Genomic DNA, 20,895 nt, shown 5'->3' on the forward strand with positions numbered 1-20,895 from the left:
ATTCAAACATGAGTATGTGAAATGATTCTCTCTCTCTATAAAAAAATTTAGAAAAATTTAAATGCACCGATGTTAGATGTATATTTGTATTTGACACTCATCCGAAATCCGAATAGCATAGAAGATCATAATTTCACTAGAGTCTAATCCTTCCTATGATGTAAAAATGATGGATTTGGAAGGAAAAGCAATTTACTATGCTATACCTGCAAAAGATTAATTTTTCAGGATTGTTATATTTGTTGGTGTAGAATAAGAAAACTAACCTGTAACCTCAACCATATGTAGCATCCAACTGATTCCTAGAATGAAAAGAACATCGGAATACGATTATAAGACAGTCCAACGAGTATAGTTGTGTATCCCTTTGCTATTTATAATGTACTAATTAATATACAAACTGGCTTGCCCTGCTTTCTGGTTTAAACAACTTCAACTGTACTCAAAACACACCACTCAGAAAGCCCCTGCAACACAACAAAATTTAGATTGGTCAACATCAAGAGAGCATAATCGCAGTTAACATAAAGAACAAGAATGTTGATCATACCAAATTCCAGAGGCTTTCTTATCTTTATTTCTGTAAAAGGGAAATCCGAATGAAATTATCACATTAGGGATTGTAAAAAAAGTACAGACAAATTAATGAATGCAACTTACCTTGGTTTTCCAAGGAACGCGTCGTTAATTTCATCAATGGTTGGCCTTTCTTTAAAAGTTGATAATGAAACATACTTTTCCTTCCCAGAAGGTTCATCCACCCTCTTGTACAGTTCGTAATCGTATGGGTATGTCATCCTGAAATCATGAGATATTGTACTTTATAAAGGCTATTCCACTGAAATTTTAACTGAGTAAATGTTTGGGGTTAAATATCACATCAAACGTTTCCATAGCACATGAGAATGACATTATATATCTAACAGAAGAGAATCAATCAACTCGGAAACCAGAAGACTGCATTTCTATCATCAGTTGCATTGGCAAAACATCTACCTTAGTTGAAATGAATTAGAATGTAAGTTATATTGGGAAAAGAGAATCATCCTCCAGTAGGAATGGATAACAGATAAGGAGTTTTGATAGAAAACAGTTTGAAGAATTAAATCTCTATTGGAAAATTGTTCAAATCCTTTCCTATTCCATAAATTTCAATGAATATAAATGCTGGTTTTGTGCTAAAGCAGTATGATAATTTTTTTAATCTTCTTCCTTCATTCTAGTTTCATTAAACTAGAAACAAAGAAGCACTTGAGAACTACTTCCTATTTGAGCAAGAAGCAATGAAGTCACTATAAGGGCTTTTTATTCAGAGATAAGGATCTAGGAAGTAGGATCCAAGCTTATAAACAGTTCTAATATAAATTGCACTGTGGTTGGACTTCACTAGATTTCATGTATTACACACTTTCATTCCAATAATTTATGCAAGAAATCCATTTAACCACTTGAACCATTACTTTGAATAAAAAGTGCATCCAGATGATAATTGGTTTATAGAGGAAAAAGAATTGAAGAAGGATATACTTAGCACCAGATATTTATAGATATATCCCGAATGGAAACTTACAGGCACAGTTTGAAAGATGGTAAGCCATTCCAATTAACCAAAAAACATGGATGACCATTCATATAGACCGACAAATGAGTTCGGCTAATGCTAACCCTACCTGATTGCACCCATAATTGGATATTGGGTTCCAGCATAATAGAGAAGCCTGAAAAAGTAGCAACTTTCAAAGGAAGCTGCATACTCCAGTCTCTTATCCCGACCCATAGTCTGTAAAGAAAATATACATTTAGGAACTTAAAAGGTGCCCCAAGTCAGCACAGAAATAGATTTTGAAAATATTTCATCGGTCCTATAATAGCATTTTGTTATTACTATGAATTTTCAATAACATTTCCTTTTATATCCAAAAGTGTATTCATAACATTTAAATTTAATAATAACATGAAGAAAGGTTTTACTTACTTGCATAATACCACTTGAACCAGGCAGATCCTATATCCAAAGAAATTGAAAACTAAGCAGGTCAGAAATAGAAACAATTATTGATTACATTATACCAAAAATGAAGTGAGTTGAGTTGACCATGACGGATATTTGCTATAATATAGCCAAAAATGAAACCATGCATTTTCCAATGAGATAGGCTATTTCAGGCTTTGATTACATTGTGTAAGCATCATTAATTCTACCTAGTAATGAAGTTTGATATTATTAAGTTGCAGGCTTAGCACCATAATATGCCGAAATCAATTCAATGATATTCTTTTTCCTCAAATCTCTAACTCATAGAGGTAAGCCCTATAGATATGCAAATGGTTTGAGACTGCATAAAGATTTATCTTTTATTTTTAGAGTGCAAAATCATTCAGTAAGATAATTCTTTTAAGTTCATATAAGAATCCAACCTTGAGTCTAGGATTGATGAGTATAACTGGACGTTTCCCAGCAGCATCCGTCATCGCTCTTAAATCCTGCAAATTTAGGAGCAAGGTTAGAAACTAAAGTGTCAAGTGGAAGGCTCTTAGAACAGCATAGTAAAACAATTACTCTCAAGATTCTTACATCTATAATGCAATTCCCAACAGCATTTTGAGGAGCCACTAAGATGAACATATCATCTTCTTCATCAACCTCTTTTGCACCTGTCATTGCAAATGAAGAAAACATTAAAAGAAGAGAATAATTTAATCATGCGGGTAGAAGGATAGTCCAGCTGATCTGTAAATCCATCTTATATAACTTTGCTTAATATTTCACAAATCTAAGTGATGACATAGGTTTTACAATTATAGAAGATCTTATCCGGATATGCAAATAATCAAGGCAGTTTACTGTTAAGTTGTTGGCATGAGTGCATATAAATGTGAACAGAAGTGCTGCTCAAACAAGCTATGTGATCCGAGGACAACCAATCACTTATGTTGGAACATAAAAGTTTATGTGCGTCACTTGTAAACACAATTCAATATAGCCAAAGAGTTAAACTTGGTAGGCAGAAGGCACACTGCTTAAAAGATTTTCCAAAAGTTGAATATAACAACCGTCCAGAATAAGTTGCAAAATAATCAGAAGGAAAAACATATCAATCTTAATAGGTCAATAAAATTAGCTACAAATATCAATGCTCTTAAATATATCAATATGACTCATGACATCTTATGGAGCTCAGTATGTGCACAGTCTGATGCAGAGGCATATAGATAGAAAGCCACAAGGCAAAGACTTTATTTCCAAGTTACAACAATAGCTTCAATCCATCTTTTCAGAATTAGTGCAACCAGCACACACTAAATCTCCTACATGCCAATTGCCAAAAAGATATGTTCTCTCTTAGCAACATCCATATTTGCAAAATAACATGAACTTCGTTACTTTGACATTAGCAAGCAGTACCAGAAAATTTATATATAAATATTTTCTCCAAAATTGCCTCATACCTATAGAACCAATCTTGATAAATGTTCCCATAGCGCCATAATTACCCCAATCCATGAATTCCAAGATCTTGCGGGTACCAGCAAGTTGTAGGGGCATTCCTGCAAGTGCACCCTCTCCCATTGAGCCTTGTACACAAACCTGAAAGAAGAGTGGTTAGAAATTCAGGAAAAATGCTAGAAACATTTCCATAATTATATCATTAACAATTAATGGTACCTTGACACGTTTGCCATCATCAGCAAATGAAAGAGCAATGACTCGAACTAGCTCCATTAGTGTACCTATACGGTAAACATCCTGTCAATCAGAGGATAGGTTAGCTCTAAAGAAATTTATTGGGAAAATATGAAGACAAAATATATAATGATAATCTCTCACCATTTCTGGGTTCAGCTCTGGAATATTAATCTCCACCTGTTGAACAAAAAGAAAAAAAGAAAACAATCAGCCTTGCTGGGAATAGCTTTCTGAATTTTACATCTACGAAACGTAGTCTCTCTATTGAAGCAATGGCTAGCATGTAGCAATCACATGTTTTATTATTATTATTATTATTATTATTATTATTATTATTATTTGGATGTAATGATGTAACTTAGTTGTATTCCAACTAAGTTTGTTAGTGTAGTAGGTGGTGATTTATTTTAAGTGGATGTAATGATGTAACTTAGTTGTATTCCAACTAAGTTTGTTAGTGTAGTAGGTGGTGATTTATTTTAAGTGGATGTAATGATGTAACTTAGTTGTATTCCAACTAAGTTTGTTAGTGTAGTAGGTGGTGATTTATTTTAAGTGGATGTAATGATGAAACTTAGTTGTATTCCAACTAAGTTGTCAAGTTGTAAGCTTGTATAAATAGGCTTTATGCCATTTTAAAAAAATATGAATGAATTCAATCAAGATTTCATCCATATACTCTCTATTTTAGCTTTGCTTAAAATTTATTTCATTTTTCTTCTTTGTTTCTGCCGCAAGTCTCGATTCTTGCTCGGCAAGCTTTTTGTTGAACCTTGCTATTTGTTGCACTTAGCTCCAACAATTGGTATCAAGAGCCTATTTCTTAAGGGATCTGTTATACAAATTCATGGCTTCATCAAGCTTTTCACCAGCTGCACCTCAAGTCTTCAATGGAGAAGGCTACCACATATGGGTGGTTAAAATGAAGACCTACCTACAAGCTTTCGATCTGTGGGAGGTAGTCAACTCAGATGTTGAACCAGAGCCACTTAGAGGCAATCCAACAGTAGCTCAAATCAGGCAGCATGCTGATGAGAGGACCAAGAGGCACAAAGCCATGTCTTGCATCCAGAACTCAGTGTCAGATGTGATTTTCACAAGGATTATGGCCTGTGAATCACCAAAACAAGCCTGGGACAAGTTGCAAGAGGAGTTTCAAGGGACAGAGAGGACAAGGCAGCAACAGTTGCTGAACTTAAGGAGAGATTTCGAGAATTTGAAGATGAAGGAAGAAGAAACTATCAAGCAGTACTCTGACAGGATTATGGCTGTGGTTAACAGCATTAGGCTCCTTGGAGAGCAGCTCAAGGAAGCTAGGATAGTGGAGAAGGTTATTGCAACTCTGCCCGAGAGGTATGAGGCAAAAATCTCATCTCTCGAGGACTCAAGGGACCTGTACACCATCTCCCTGACAGAGTTGATCAATGCTTTATATGCTCAAGAGCAAAGAAGAGCAAGCAGACTGGAGGAGCATCAAGAAGGTGCCTTTCAGGCAAGAACAAACACTGCCTACAAAGGCAAGAAGGCCTGGAGAGACAAGCCAAGGACTGATGTTGCAAGAAAAGAGGGTCAGACTTGCAAGCACTGCAGAAGGGCTGGTCATCCAAAAGAAAAATGCTGGTTCAATCCAGATGCTGTATGTCAGCATTGTAAAAAGAAGGGTCATGTTGAGAGAGTCTGCAAGAGCAAGGCCAAATCAAGGCAGAGTCAGTTTCAACAGATGAAAGCTGAGGCTCGAGTAGCTAAGGAGGATAGTGACCAAGAGGAGCAAGTCTTTGCTGTGTTATGCTCAGCTGCTCAAGAAAAGTTCTCATCTGGTTGGCTTCTAGACAGTGGATGCACCAACCACATGACACCTGATGCTGCAATCTTCAAGTCTTTAGACAGAAGCTGCAGAACTAAAGTCAAGATAGGAAATGGACATTTTATTCAAGCTGAAGGCAAGGGTGATGTGCTGATATGCACCCCCACAGGTGCCAAAGTGATTTCAAATGTGCTTTTGGTGCCTGAAATTGACAGAAACCTGCTCAGCATAGCTCAGTTGCTGGAGAAAGGTTATTCTGTTGTGTTCAAAGACAACCAATGCCAAATCAATGATCCAAGTGGATCCAAGCTGATGGCAGTTCCTATGGCTAATAAGAGCTTTGTAGTTGACTGGACCAGGGAGTCAAACATTGCCTACACAGTTACATCAGATGAATCCAAGCTTTGGCATCAAAGACTGGGACATGCCAACTTCAGATCGATGGCTCGAATGGTCAGAGAGGACTTGGCTGAAAACTTCATCAACTCAGTGGATCATGATGATGTGTGTGAAGTGTGTCAGCTAGGAAAGCAGGCCAGACTCCCATTTCCCTCGAATCAAGCCTGGAGTGCCTCTGAAAAACTCCAACTGGTGCACACTGATGTGTGTGGCCCTATGAGGACTGAGTCATTAAGTGGAAACAGGTACTTCATACTGTTCATTGATGATTTTTCAAGATATTGCTGGCTTTACTTCCTAAAACAGAAATCAGAGGCGGCCTCAGTGTTTTGGAAGTTCAAGACTGCTGCTGAGACTGAAACAGGTTGCAAGCTGAAGTCCATAAGGTCTGATAATGGGACTGAGTACACCTCAGCTCAGTTCCAAGCCTTCTGTGATAAGGCAGGCATCAAACATCAACTTACCAACACATATACACCTCAGCAAAATGGTGTAAGTGAAAGGAAGAATAGGAGTTTGATGGATATGGCCAGGTGCTTGATGATTCAGAAGAATCTGCCTAAAGCACTATGGGCAGAGGCAGTTAACACTGCAAACTACATTCAAAATAGGCTTCCAACCAAGGCCTTGGATCAAAAGACTCCATTCGAAGCCTGGTTTGGATTCAAGCCATCACTGGCTCATCTGAAGGTCTTTGGATGCATCTGTTATGCTCATGTACCTGCTGTCAAAAGGGACAAATTGTCTGAAAGGGCTCGACCTGGTATTTTGGTGGGCTACAGCACTGTTAAGAAGGGCTATAGGATCTTGGATCCTTCAACAAAGAAAGTGTCAGTCAGTAGGGATGTGGTATTTGATGAAAAGTCATGTTGGAACTGGGAAAAACATGAACCTGAGGAAGTTTCAGAAGGACTTGCAGCAGATCAAGCTGAGCCAGATCAAAATGTTCCTGAAATGGACATTGATGATGAACCAGTTAGAGGAACAAGACCATTGACTGAGATTTATGAAAGAGCTCATGTAGCCATAGCTGAACCAAGCAATTTTGAAGAGGCTGAAGCTCAGCAAGAGTGGAAGCAGGCAATGGCTGAGGAGATTAGCATGATTGAGAAGAACCAGACCTGGGAATTAGTTGAAAGGCCAGTCAAAAGGAAGATAATTGGGGTGAAATGGGTGTACAAAGCCAAGCAAAATGTTGATGGTACCTTGAACAAACTGAAAGCAAGGCTAGTTGTCAAGGGGTTCAGTCAGAGGTATGGCCTGGACTACCTGGAGACCTTTGCACCAGTGGCCAGGCTAGACACCATCAGATTACTGATTGCCTTAGCAGCACAGCTCGAGTGGAAGATCCATCAACTCGATGTGAAATCAGCCTTTCTGAATGGTTTCTTAGATGAAGAGATCTACGTTGAACAACCACAAGGGTTTGAGATAGCTGGCAGAGAGCATATGGTCTACAAACTGAAAAAGGCCTTATATGGCTTAAAACAGGCTCCAAGGGCCTGGTACAGCAGAATCGATGGCTACTTGACTAATTTGGGATTCGATCGAAGCAAGAGTGAGCCAACACTGTATGTCAAGAAGCAAGGGACACAAACACAGCTCATTGTATCCCTATATGTTGATGACCTGCTGGTGACAGGAGGAGATCGAGCAGTGCTGGTCGATTTCAAGACCAAGATGCAAGAAGTATTTGAAATGTCTGATCTAGGGGAAATGTCTTATTTCCTTGGAATGGAGGTGACTCAAGCACAAAATGGGATATTTCTAAGTCAGAGAAACTTTGCCACAAAGATTCTGACCAAGTTCTCCATGCAAAACAGTAAAGCAACTAAAACACCTGTTGCTGTTGGAGAAAAACTATCGAGCCAAGGTGATTTTGAGAAGGTTTGTGAAACAACCTACAGAAGTCTAGTTGGTTGTCTGTTATATTTAACTGCCACTAGACCAGACATAATGTATGCTGTAGGATTGCTCTCAAGGTTCTTGCATTGTTGCAATAAAAAGCATTTACAAGCTGCTAAGAGAGTGCTTAGATATGTCAAAGGCACTTTGAGCTATGGTTTAAAGTACAGCAAGGAAGGAAATCTGAAGCTGGTTGGCTACACTGATAGTGACTGGGCTGGCTCGATAGATGACATGAAAAGCACCTCAGGGTATGCTTTCAACCTTGGTTCAGCCATGTTTTGCTGGAGCTCGAAGAAGCAAAGTCTGGTGGCTCAATCTACTGCTGAAGCAGAATATGTGGCAGCTGCAAGTGCTGTCAACCAAGCCATTTGGCTAAGGAAAATCTTAGCTGATTTGAAAGTGCATCAAAAGGAAGCTACTGAGATCTTCTGTGACAACCAATCTTCAGTTGCAATTGCTAAAAATCCAGTGTTCCATGGAAGAACAAAGCATTTCAGCATCAAGTTGCATGTTGTTCGAGAAATGGAGCAAGCTCAGGAAGTGAAGCTGATCCATTGTAATTCTGAGGATCAACTTGCAGACATTTTGACTAAAGCCCTTAATGTCACAAGGTTCGAATGTCTAAGAAGGAAGCTAGGTGTTTGCTCCATGCAAACCAAGGAGGAGTATTGAAGCAATGGCTAGCATGTAGCAATCACATGTTTTATTATTATTATTATTATTATTATTATTATTATTATTATTATTATTTGGATGTAATGATGTAACTTAGTTGTATTCCAACTAAGTTTGTTAGTGTAGTAGGTGGTGATTTATTTTAAGTGGATGTAATGATGTAACTTAGTTGTATTCCAACTAAGTTTGTTAGTGTAGTAGGTGGTGATTTATTTTAAGTGGATGTAATGATGAAACTTAGTTGTATTCCAACTAAGTTGTCAAGTTGTAAGCTTGTATAAATAGGCTTTATGCCATTTTAAAAAAAATATGAATGAATTCAATCAAGATTTCATCCATATACTCTCTATTTTAGCTTTGCTTAAAATTTATTTCATTTTTCTTCTTTGTTTCTGCCGCAAGTCTCGATTCTTGCTCGGCAAGCTTTTTGTTGAACCTTGCTATTTGTTGCACTTAGCTCCAACACTCTCCCATTACAAACTCCATCTCTTAGTTAATATTATTGTCGATTGCTAATCCTATAAATTATAAAGTACTAACAAGGTCGTTCTTTATTACTTCCATGGCTTCTTTAGACTTGTTCTCCAGTTTTTGACATGGGCATTCTCCATTAAGTCACTTATTCTTACAGGAGCACTTGTACCCCTTTGCCTAACATGCCTGACCCATCTCAAGCATATGCCCTGAATCTGTGGATTCCTGCCTATGGTGAACGCCTTGTTATTTGATAAGTGGATCCATAATAAATGATAGTTTTGTTAACCATCCTAGACAGGATTAACAATGCATTTTTTCATAACAACAGTATGGAGATAAGAATAAAATTCTTCGCATCATTTATGAAAGTTGTTATTTGTATAGTTGCAAAGATATCATTTATAGGGATTTTATTAGGGATTGCATTTTATTCTCTTTCCCTTTTTGCTAAGTTGTAACATGTATAAATATGTCTCCGAGAGTAGAGTGAAATATTTACTTTTCACTCAAATCCATCTATTCACCCTTCTTCCTACAGAATTTCCTTTTCAAAAGTAAAATAAAACTGCATAGAATTCTCTAATCAATATCTCAAGAAACTTATGCAATCAGTAGAAGACTAATTTGCTAAGCCTTGTGTCAAGGACCATGACCATGTTGTCATCTATAGTCATAATTAACTTTGCTGCATTCACTAAATGGAGAATTTCTATGCAGACCTTAGTTTTCCATTTTCAAAGAGAACACCATTCAGTTAAACATAAAAATAAAAATAATCTTGATTCAAGAGGACATAACTGAAAGAACCCTACTATTCATGTGCTAGTAATAAAAGATTCTTTGATTTCTACAGCAAGGTAATTCAGTTCAACTGAATCAAGTACCAATTTCTGACCTTCAGTCGAGTTCTTCCATCATTTACGGCTCTCTGCGTGGCTTGTAGCACATCATCATAGAAATAATTCCTGATTTCTCTAGAATGAGGAATATTATTCAATCTGGTTGGAATTCCCCTCCATTTTTCCTGCCAAAAGCAAAACAAAAAATAGAACTGCAACTTTGAGTGAAAGGGATTCTTTTTTATTTCTTGCCCATGACCAAGCTATACAAAGGATAGTCCTCCATTTCCTTTAACCTTCCCTACTATGGTGAAGGCAGGGTTTTACTCTTAGGTCTTTATATAGTGAGAAAAGAACCACTATGCTAAGTTGGATCATGACTATATAAATTGTATAAATGCTTACCTCGTTTGAAGATGCCTGATCTAAACAGTTCTCAGTTTGAAGAACTGGTTTCACTGGAAACAAGAAGGAACCCGGAAAAAGTCAAAATGGATAACTGAAGCTATAGTTAGTTAAATGCAGGTAGTATAAAGTCGGCTCAAATGAAGTTACTTTCATGAACATGATAATCCTCAAGTAATAGACAGATAGTAAAAAATGAAGTTAATAGTGTCAATAAAATGAGAAAGTGTGAATATATAAACTGACATTTTAGGAATAGAACTAAACAAACAAGGAAAACAGGGATCTGTCAGCATTTATGTAGACTAAGTGGCAGAAGCTATCAAAGATAGAAAGTGATCTCATGGACAATAAACTCAATTTAAACACTGAAACACAAACTGATCTTGAACCATGAAAATCTCTGTGAAAGCATAATCAAAGAAATAGAACATATAATGATTAAAATCCTTATCTTGTTAAAAACTCGAGTCCATGGACTCATATTGACAATGCCATCCTACTTCTGATGTGATCAAAGGTTAAACCATCATCAAGTGCTTGGATTTATGTTTTATAGAACCACGTCTATATAAATAGCCATAAGTATGAAACAGAAAGGTCAACTGGAAACAGGTCTAATACAATACACATTGAGAAAACATCAACCATCATTTAGAAAGTAATTAAAAGGCCTCTATATTGTCCCCTCCAAAATTAACAGGTGAACCCCTCTGTAAGAATGAAAGTGGAAGACAAGATGAGAATATCTATATGATCTAAAGGTTTAATGCAGTAGGCTGATAATCAGTGTCGTCCTACATTTATCTCAACCAAATAGTGCCCCCTAAATGAGAAATTCAAGAATCTATCCACAAAATGCTTTCAAATAGTGCAAAAAAGTTTCAGTTCCAAAATTGCCTTTGATAAAGCTTAATAAGAGTAGGAAAATTTTCTATTAATACACCAAGACAGTGCAAAGTAAGTTCGTACTCTAAAACTTGAAATTTATTTCCACTTACCTGATTTTGCTGTTTTATCCTTCAGCAGTTGAGATAACAAGGAGTCTATATCCTTGAAAATTATTTCTTTTGGGCGGTTTCCATCAATCTGTGAGGGGAAGATTCATACAATGATAAAAGTAAGACAAAACAGGACTAGAGAAAGCATTTTAATTTGCCAAACCTTGTTGGTTATGCTGCTGTAAGTGGATGAGATTGCTGCAGCATTTTGCTTGTATATTTCTAGCCGCGACTTCACCTAAATAAAGCAAAGAAAATGGAAAAAGGAAGGGGGGATATTAGGTAGCTAGCACACAGCACATGGTAAATTGCATTACATGAAATGAAGCATCTATTAGACAATAATTGTACATGGAGCTTTCCCTCAATACTTCATCCTATCTCTTCTTTCCTTTTGTAAGAGTGAGAGATAGAAAGAGGGAGCAACATCCTTGCTGATCCTTCAATCAATAATAGGTCTAAGGTAAACATTTACATTAGTTTCAAGTAACCCAGAGGCATACAAGGACTTAGAAGCACCATAACAAGTATTTTTGCAAACTTGATCCACAGGAAAATTTAGCAGTTCATCCTGTGATATAATAAAGGCTGAACTGCAACATGTAGCTTTACTTCGGAATAGGTTTATTAAGATATGTTCCAAGATCAAGTCATGCTCCATGCAGCACTGTTCAAGTTTGTTTAGTTTAAAATCAGGCCACAAGATTTGAATTTACTGCATGTCCAAATAGTACTTTGAAATGGTCATATATATATAACCATCAGGACAGTCCGTTATTAGTTCTTAAATGAGTTCAACCCAGATCATTAAGAGATGAGTTGAGATGGTTTCTGCGAGTTCTCTTGCAAGTCATATATTCAAAATTTTTGGATGTAAAGGGGAGATTATTTGCACTGAACAAGTTTTGTCTACATTTGTAGTAATAGAGTCCCAGCTCCAAGAATTTTATACAAGCCTCTCAAATAATTAGTACCATGCAGAACAATGAATAGTAAGCCAGATGTCTGTTGAAGATGCAATTGTTTCTGTCTTATATTCACACAACATCTTGGCACTCTGTATCTAAGCCAATTAAAAGCAACAAAATGAAAGAATATAAATGAAAGCAGTAAAGAGAATCATACTTTCTCCTCTGTGTCATCAGCACGGGTAACCAGTCTTGCTTTAATTTCTTCCGACTCAGGAGGGAAATTTTTCAGATGGTAAATTTTTCCAGTCACAGGGTCTAGCCTTCTTCCAACACATCTGTCGATTAGAATTTCATCAGGAACCTGAATGTTAAGAAATAAAGTAAATGTAAAAAGCATGTTTTCATCCATAGTTGTCTACTTAAAATGAAATGCAATGAATTTGTCAGAGATTGAAAAGAGGTATGATCAATATTTACTCAGAGTTAAAATTATAAGAAGCAATGTAACAAAAGATCTTTTGAAGTGTTTGTAGAATAATACCTTGTAGCATTAAATTGAGATCTTATGCACACAAATAGCCACTTTATGAACAAAATTTATGACCACAGTTCCATTTGATGGCAAAGTAACAACATATGGATGTGAGTGTTCGTGTGGAAGGAGGCTCTAAAATATCACTATGCGAATCAAATATTTTCAAATAGTATAGTGGAAGACTATGTTGCTTGGATGTGTGTGTAAATGTTGGGCTTAGGTATGTGTCCAGCATTGAGCCGTTCGATTTTTCTTTCAATCTCTTTTCCCCTAAATTCTCAGTTCCTAAGTTGTTGTCTGGAGTTCTATGGTGATCAGTATCCCAAGAAACTTTCCATTGGGTAGGATTCGGTAACTTCCAAAACAATTGTCGAGAAGTTAAGCCGAACCAGCATAAGCGTATAAGATACATACATCTAATACAATGTAGATATCTGGTCTAATATTTAATTCTTCCAAACTTTGAGCCTGGGCAAAACTCCTTGGGTATCCATCAAGAAGCCATCCTTTCTCCTTAGCATCTTGACGTGATAATCTGACTGTAACCATCTATAAAATGAATAAGAAATAGTTAATTTCTTAAGCATTTAAGGGAGGAATGGATAAAGAACAATATGATTTAAGTGGGAAGGTTGATGGTCGTACGGCCGTCACAATTTCATCAGGAACCAGACGCCCAGAGTTCATGAATTCTTTTGCTTTATTTCCAATTTCAGTCCCAGATGATATTTCTGCTCTTAAGAGGTCCCCAGTTGATATATGCACCAATCCAAACTGCCAGAATGAAAAACATAGATAACCATTTAAAAGAAAAGATTAAGGCATATGAAAAACTTCTTTAATAAGAAGACCCCAGTAATTGGTGTATTAAGAGTGAATTATGTTTTAGAAACATAAAATATAAAGTTATAATATTGCAAATACCACAGCTGCAATTTGTAGAAGAGACTAAGCTGTCTTCTTTTTAAAACCAGAAGGGAAAAAAGCAGTAATTCCCTTTAATTTACTTTATGAAATTATGGCTTTCTGTTGATTCACTGCACATAGGCAATTGCTTGTTTACATCAATAAAAATTTCACAAGTTAAAAAAAAGATGTTGCGTACTTCACTAAAATGTTTCACATGGTTTTCTTCCAAAATGCCCTCTCCAAAAACTTTCACACCATACAGGTTTCTTTATATATATATATATATATATTCAATCTAATAAGAGAACCATTATCAATAAGCAACAATATTATCTTCAATATAAATCGAGAAAAAGGAATGCCAATCATCAAAAGTGAAGGCCATGCAAATAGTCTTTGGCATATAAATTCTAAAGGACAGAAAGGTATTTGTGAAGAAGGGAAAGCAACCCATCTTAATATATATATAAGTATATTGTTTCCTTCATGTTTTTCCATTTAAGCATAACAGCTCTACAGCAGAAAATTATTAAGAATCCAATTCATGAGAGAGAAACAGATTCATTTCCTCGAAATTATTTCTAATCAAGCCTTCATAAAACAAAAACTCATAACCATTAGAATAGACAAGGAGTGCAAGCAATGAAGAGAAAGTATAAACATTTGCATATATTTGGTTCAATGGCATCTAATACCATACTGTATAATATAGAATAAAACATCACACAGATTTTCATTGAGACCACAAGTAATATATTGAACTGAAGTCAATTATGCATAAATTTAGTTACCTTTTGTACAATTAACTCACACTGGGTGCCTTTACCTGATGCTGGGGCACCTGATATCATCACCTTCAAAGGTTCATTTGTTGAACAACTTACCCTCAATCCCTGTAAACAGAAGAAGAGAAAACAATAGTGGAGGAAAGAAAATGAACGAGTAAAAAATCTTTAGAAAGAAAGGAAAAGAAAAGAAATCATTTTCAGCAGAGGGAAAAACCTTTTTTGGGGTAATCCTGAGATGGGTTTTGCTGCTATGGAGACGAAAAGAGAGAGGAGAAAGGTACGAGTAAGAAGAAGAGAAAGAAAGAGAAGATGGGTTGAGAGAGGGAGTTGCAGAGGCATTATAATTGGCAAGTGGATGAAGTGAAATAGCAGTAGAAGATGAAGAAGCCAACATTTGATGATGCTCTCTTTGAGAAGTGAAACTGTAGGAGAAAGAGTGAAATAGAGGAAAACAGAGGCTTTGAAATGAAAGTTGAATTATGGTTGATTCATGCTAACGGATCAATGGACACCATAGGTTTTTCCTTGTTTATATGTTTTTCTTTTTTTCTTTTTCTTTTTTAAATTTCTCGGGCTTATGATTTTTAGGTTTTTTTTTATATATATATATTTTCCTCTTTCAATTAATTTGTTGGTTTCTTTTTCAATAATATTAAAAAGTTATTCTTGTTACGAGGATACCAACTCAATTGAGGAAAGGTTTTTTATATATTATTGTAAAAATATTTGTATTATTTAATAATTTATATAAAATCTTAAAAATGATTTACTAAAAAAAATAATATTAAAGTTTAAAACTTAAGCTTGATAATCTCGGGCGGTACTCGCTATATTTAGTAGAGTGGAACGAAAATTAAAAAAATAAAAAAATTAAAGGATGAAAAACAGAAATATAGAAAATATAATTTTTTTTCATAAGTCTGCTTGTTAGAAAAGAGAAAAAAATTTAAAAAAAAAAGTAATTTTTTTTTCATCAATTCAATTGCTTAATAGATTCAAAAAAATGAGAAGTAAGGAAATGAAATTTTTAAAAAATATATAAGTTTAAGTTAATATACATAGTTTTTATCATTTTTTTCTTTTTATCATTTTATTGTGGAATGATTGATTTTTATAGATTAAGATAAAAAATTATCATCTTCTTTCTTTTTTCTATCAAGCACACTTAATTTTTATTTTCCCTCTTCCGTCTTTCTACTTTTTTACTCAACCAAGTACACCTTAAGACTTTATTTAGTAGAGTGGAAAGGAAAATGAAAAAAATGAAGGGAAAGAAAAGTGAAAAAATATAATTTTCCTTTTCATAGGTGTGTTGGGTAGGAAGATGGAAAATTTGAAAGTAAGGGTCTGTTTGATTGACGAAATTGATTTTTCGGAAAATCATTTCCAACTTTTCCAGCGTTTGATTGGCGGAAAACATTTTTCATTTGGAAAATGAACTCCAAAACAAGGGAAAATGGGTTACATTTTAGGGAAAATGGGTTACATTTTAGGGAAAATGTCTTACCCTTTTAATTTCCGTAAGACATTTTCCGTGCTCTCCTCTCTATCACCTCCTTCATTCCTTCCTTCATTTCCGGTAGAAAACTGCTTCTGTTTATCGATTTTCCAGTAACTTGTTTTTTTAATTATTCAATACTTGTTTTTTTAACACAATTACAAATAATTTATTTGATATTAGTTTTTTTCAATTTATAACGATTAATATTGTAGCTTAATAATTGAGTATTATTATAAATAAATCATTGCAATATAAGTAAAAATAATTTAAAATATAAAAATTTATTAATATATATTAATATATGTAAAAACAACTTTTCCGAAAAATATTTTCAAAAAATCTGCCAAGCAGCAGAAAATATTTTACACAGATTCAATCAAACACCAGAAAATATTTTCCAGTAAATCATTTTACAGAAAAGTAAAACATTTTCTAGAAATCATTTTACGGAAAATATTTTACTGGCAATCAAACAGACCTTAAAAGTAATATCTTTTCCATCTCTCTTACTTGGTAGAGTTAAAAATAAAATGAAAGAAAATAAAATATTTGAAAAATGTATAATTTTGAACTATCATATCTCTATCTCTCATTTCTTCTACTCTTATCATTTTAAATTAAAAAACTTAGTTTTTATGTCTGAAGATGAAAAATAATAATTTCTCTTATTTTCTTTATTCTCGCTTTTCTTTATTACTAACTACACTCAAAATTTATTTTTTTCTATTTTTGCACTCCCTCCTTTTATTCCTCTATTTTTTCATCCAACTAAACACATTTAAAAGTTTTTTTTTAAAAAAAACTCTACCCTAGACATGATATAATATAGTTATTTATAATAAAAATTCCTTCATATTAATATGTGATCTTTTAATATTTTTTTTTCTTGGTGAGACTTGTTTTTTTTTTCACAAGCTGTCATTTTGTGGTTTACTTATTTGAATATAAAATAAGTATGCTTAAAAATTATTTTTCATGATAATTTTTTTTAAAGGGTACTACAACACTTATGAGTGACAAGTTATTTTACAGATAATGCGGTCATCATGTTTTATAAATTAATAAAGTAGATGTGTTTAAATACTGAATGAAGCATAATTTTAAAATTTTTTTAAGCTCAAGCTTAACTTATCCAAATGATCTATTTCACTATTTAAAAAATAATAATAAGTATTTTTTTATATTTAAACGATAAAATGTAAAATGTAAAATTTAAATCCAACTTAAATCTAATTGAACCAATTAAGTTGAGACTGCTCAACCCATGAATACATATTACAATTTCTCTCAATAAAAGTGCTCAGCAGCTCTCTACTTAAAAAAATTCATCAATATCACAAGGAGAATCTTCCAACAAGAGTAAGTGCGCTCATTTGCTTTCTCAGTTTAGCCATAAAGTCAAACAACTCTACTGCCACCTTGATTCACATGAATAAATTTAACATCCTAATTCCTACCACACATTTCCCAAATAGTCCTTACCAAAGCCATTACATTAATTTCGGGCTTTTCCTTTTAAATTGTAACATTCTACCACAATCTTACGAGCCCCCCTTCCTCAAAGCAGATCATCTAATATGCCCAATAATTCTGCACTGATCATTCAGCACGCTCCTGCATTCTTAGAAAAACTAGTGATCCAATTCCCTTTTGTCATTGTGAACCAATCCACCGACCAAAGTAGTACAATTGTTGATATCCCTTGCGCCATCAATATTTAACTTTAACTATCCTAGTCCGAGTGGTATCCGCTCCACTACATCACTTTTATTTGAAAGCTTATTCATATACAATGTCGTAGCTTGCTTAATATATTTACCCTATGTTAAACACTATTTTAGCAGTGAATTCCTAATTACAACGACCACATTAAACACCAAGTCATTCCTCCCTCTTTGCAATTGCTAGCATACAATCCCAAGTGATACCCAATTTACAGTTTGAAGAATAAGATTAAAATTATTCGTCGAATTTGCAAAAAATTAATCCTTTAGACTAAGATTGAAGAAACGAACACGGGCTTATTGAAGAATCAATGCAAGCCAAACCTTTCTCGCTATACCAAAATCTCTTACTACGTGAATAGTAGTTTTTACACAAACATTGGCATCTGACATACAATGAGTCATCAAACATTCCTCGACAGCTACACTCTCCATCAGTTATTAGTCGATTATGAGCATGCACTTAGAGAAAACTCTTTACCCATTGCAATGCATCTATCTTCCATATTAAAATTCAAAGCCAATTTCCTATATCACCTTCCATATCCTTAACTTTAATATTTGGGAAAATCAAATGGGGTGCTCGACAATGGTGTAAAAAAGGGCCAACATCTAAAATCCCTGTCTTCCTAAAGTTAAACTTCCTCACCATCTCCAATTGACCAATACACATTCTCCTTTAAAGTGGCCCAAATTTTCGAAATTAATCTCCAAACAACAGAGAAATTAGGCTAGTAAATGTTATTCGAAATTCCATCACCAATCTTATCTTTATTGGTGAGAATTTGATAGCCAAGTCTCATCATAAAAAATGTATTAGGATCTTTCAGTTCCACAAGCTAAGTCTTTCATTGACAGTCTGTTAGAAACAATCACTCCAACTCAGTAAAGAAGATTTTCTTATATTATTGTCTGATTCTCATACAAAGCTACGAACTCATTCACTCTATTTCTTAGCACATTCCAGTGGAAATGATCATTGTTGGAAAAATAGGTTATGAAAAATAGTTTTTGTTGCACAAAAGAATTTTAAATTTTTCATAAAATTGAACTTGTCTGTGACATTTATAGTACATATATTTTTTATTTAGGGAGATTTTTCAAATCTTAAATCTAGTGTCTAAATCTTTTTTGACTTTTAACCGAATAATCTTCTTGAGACTTTTTAGTTGAAAAAGTTAACTTTCTCTAGAAAAATCCAAAACTAAAAAAATTCAATCTCGCAAATTTGAATTATACTATAAGTACTCACGATTTTTTTTTTTGAGTTCAAAGAAATAATCCAAATAAATTTTTACTAAAATTTGCAGAGTATCCTAGTATATTTTCCTTATAATTTGCGGCACCCCATAATCGTTCCCAAGAATCCTACTAGAATAAAGAGAGGAAAAAATAATATTTAATAGAAAACTAGAGTTCTACTAAAACTCCAACAGGGATGGGCAGTAAGCATAGGGAGACCCTTCATGTCCAATAATTTGGCTTTCTAGCTGTTTCATGTATTGGTACAATTATATGTACAGATTAATTTTAAATTAAAATAAGTTCATATAATTATTTAACCCAATAACTAATTTTTTATTCCCAAAAATTAATTCGTTGGTTAGTTAAAAATTAATTAATCTAATTAAATTATTTTTTTAACTCAATTGTAATCTCATCAAAGTAATCACGACTTTATCGTATTATAATTATGAGTAAATAAATTGAATTATTTTTTTAATAAAACTGCAATACTATTTAATTTAACTTTTCACTTTGGACTCAATTATTTTATTACATTTAATTAAATTAATTTTTAAGTCATCTCTTGTTGCTTCGAGAAAATGCATTTACTATGGACAATAATTCATACAATTTATTTTTTATACATCATTTTCATTCATTTATCAAAATGGTTCTTATCGTGCAATTCATTCAGAGTTGTATTGAGCTAGTGGTTGGACCAATCAGACTTATATAATTAGAGCTTAAATAGTTTGTAATTAATCTCCAACTTTTCATTTATTAATCACAAATTATTTATGTTGAAACCATTTTTTTTGTAAAGGGCGTCGACTTATTTAAAAAAAATGGAGTCGCCACCAATCCTTTTTATTTAGGTATGATCGGATCACTTAGAAATTTGATCATTTTAATAAAATATTTCTATTTATTAAAACAAATGATTTCGGTCTACGAAAATTGAGAAAACGAGTTCGGGAGTCGGTTACGTGCGAGGAAGGATTAGCACCCTCGTCACGCCCAAAATTGGTACCTAATCGATTAATTAATATCTTAATGTCGAAAGTTGAAAAGATTTTAAAATAAATTTCAAAATACGATCCCTTCTCATGAATACTAATTTTAAAACGCCTGAATTACATTGAAACGAGCATCAAAGACTTACTCGTCCCGAGATAGTAAGGTGTCACATCCAGTAAGTTAGGACGCGACGTTTAAATCTTCGGGAGCAAGTTTGCCTTTTAATCTTTGTCGAAAGATTGTGTATTTTGAAATCTAAAAGGATATTTGGCTTTTTAGGTTTAACAAGAAAATCGAAACCCAGTAAGTTAGGGTATGATTTCTTGAATTCCCGAAACGCGAAATATTACCTTACTTTGAATAAAAACGAATGCGACATTTAGGAATGTGCGTTTATTTTTTGGAATAAAATGGTCCATACTTGGATAAATACACTTGAGCTTAATACACAATGTGATGTAAATGGAATAAAAAGGAATGATAATATCGAATATGGCATAATAATTTGCCAATGAAAATATGACAATAATGAATCACAATGACATGAAGATACGAATGAATGGATTATAAAACACATAATGGCGATAATCACACAACACATATTTTTTTACATTTCAACATTAATAATAAAATAAATAAATAAAGTGAATGATATAAAACAATTTGAAATAAACAATAAGACAATTTTAAAATGAATAATATGTGGAAAAATAAATTTAAAATAGATACTATATATAAAAAAACATAAACGAGTTAAAGTCATTGATATATATGTAACAGTAAAATAGTATGTAGAGCAAACTCAAAACAAACAATTTATAAAACATTTTAAAATGGCATGAAGAAATTTATCATAAATAATATATGAAAAATAAGTTTAAAATAAATTTCTTAGAATAACTGTATAAATAATAAAAGGATTAAAATCAAACTGATTAAGGACTAAATTGAGACAAAAATGGAATTAGAGATAAAAATCATAACAAAATAAAAATATGGGGTCAAAAATAAAAGCGCGCAAAGTTTGGGGACTTAAACGGGCAAAAAACCCAGCCCCTGGACACATGGCCATCACCCAGCGCCTCTA

General features: G+C 33.9%; 1 protein-coding gene across 1 annotated transcript; it reads right to left on the minus strand.

The window, feature by feature from the left end:
• Positions 1–308: 308 nt before the first annotated feature.
• Positions 309–14,903, minus strand: LOC107962538 (adenylate kinase 5, chloroplastic). Its single transcript, XM_041115055.1, has 19 exons — positions 14,554–14,903; positions 14,343–14,444; positions 13,288–13,416; positions 13,057–13,191; positions 12,322–12,468; positions 11,360–11,434; positions 11,197–11,284; positions 10,196–10,248; positions 9,847–9,975; positions 3,830–3,865; positions 3,668–3,748; positions 3,451–3,589; positions 2,576–2,655; positions 2,419–2,484; positions 1,976–2,005; positions 1,671–1,780; positions 661–798; positions 551–580; positions 309–467 (listed from the first exon to the last, which is right to left on the minus strand). Exons 1-19 carry the CDS (start codon positions 14,731–14,733, stop codon positions 443–445), a joined length of 1,773 nt encoding a protein of 590 aa, XP_040970989.1. The 5' UTR covers positions 14,734–14,903; the 3' UTR covers positions 309–442.
• Between the last annotated feature and the right edge of the window lie 5,992 nt (positions 14,904–20,895).

The sequence above is a fragment of the Gossypium hirsutum genome, chromosome A06 (genome assembly GCF_007990345.1).
Source record: "Gossypium hirsutum isolate 1008001.06 chromosome A06, Gossypium_hirsutum_v2.1, whole genome shotgun sequence".
Taxonomy (NCBI): Eukaryota; Viridiplantae; Streptophyta; class Magnoliopsida; order Malvales; family Malvaceae; genus Gossypium; species Gossypium hirsutum.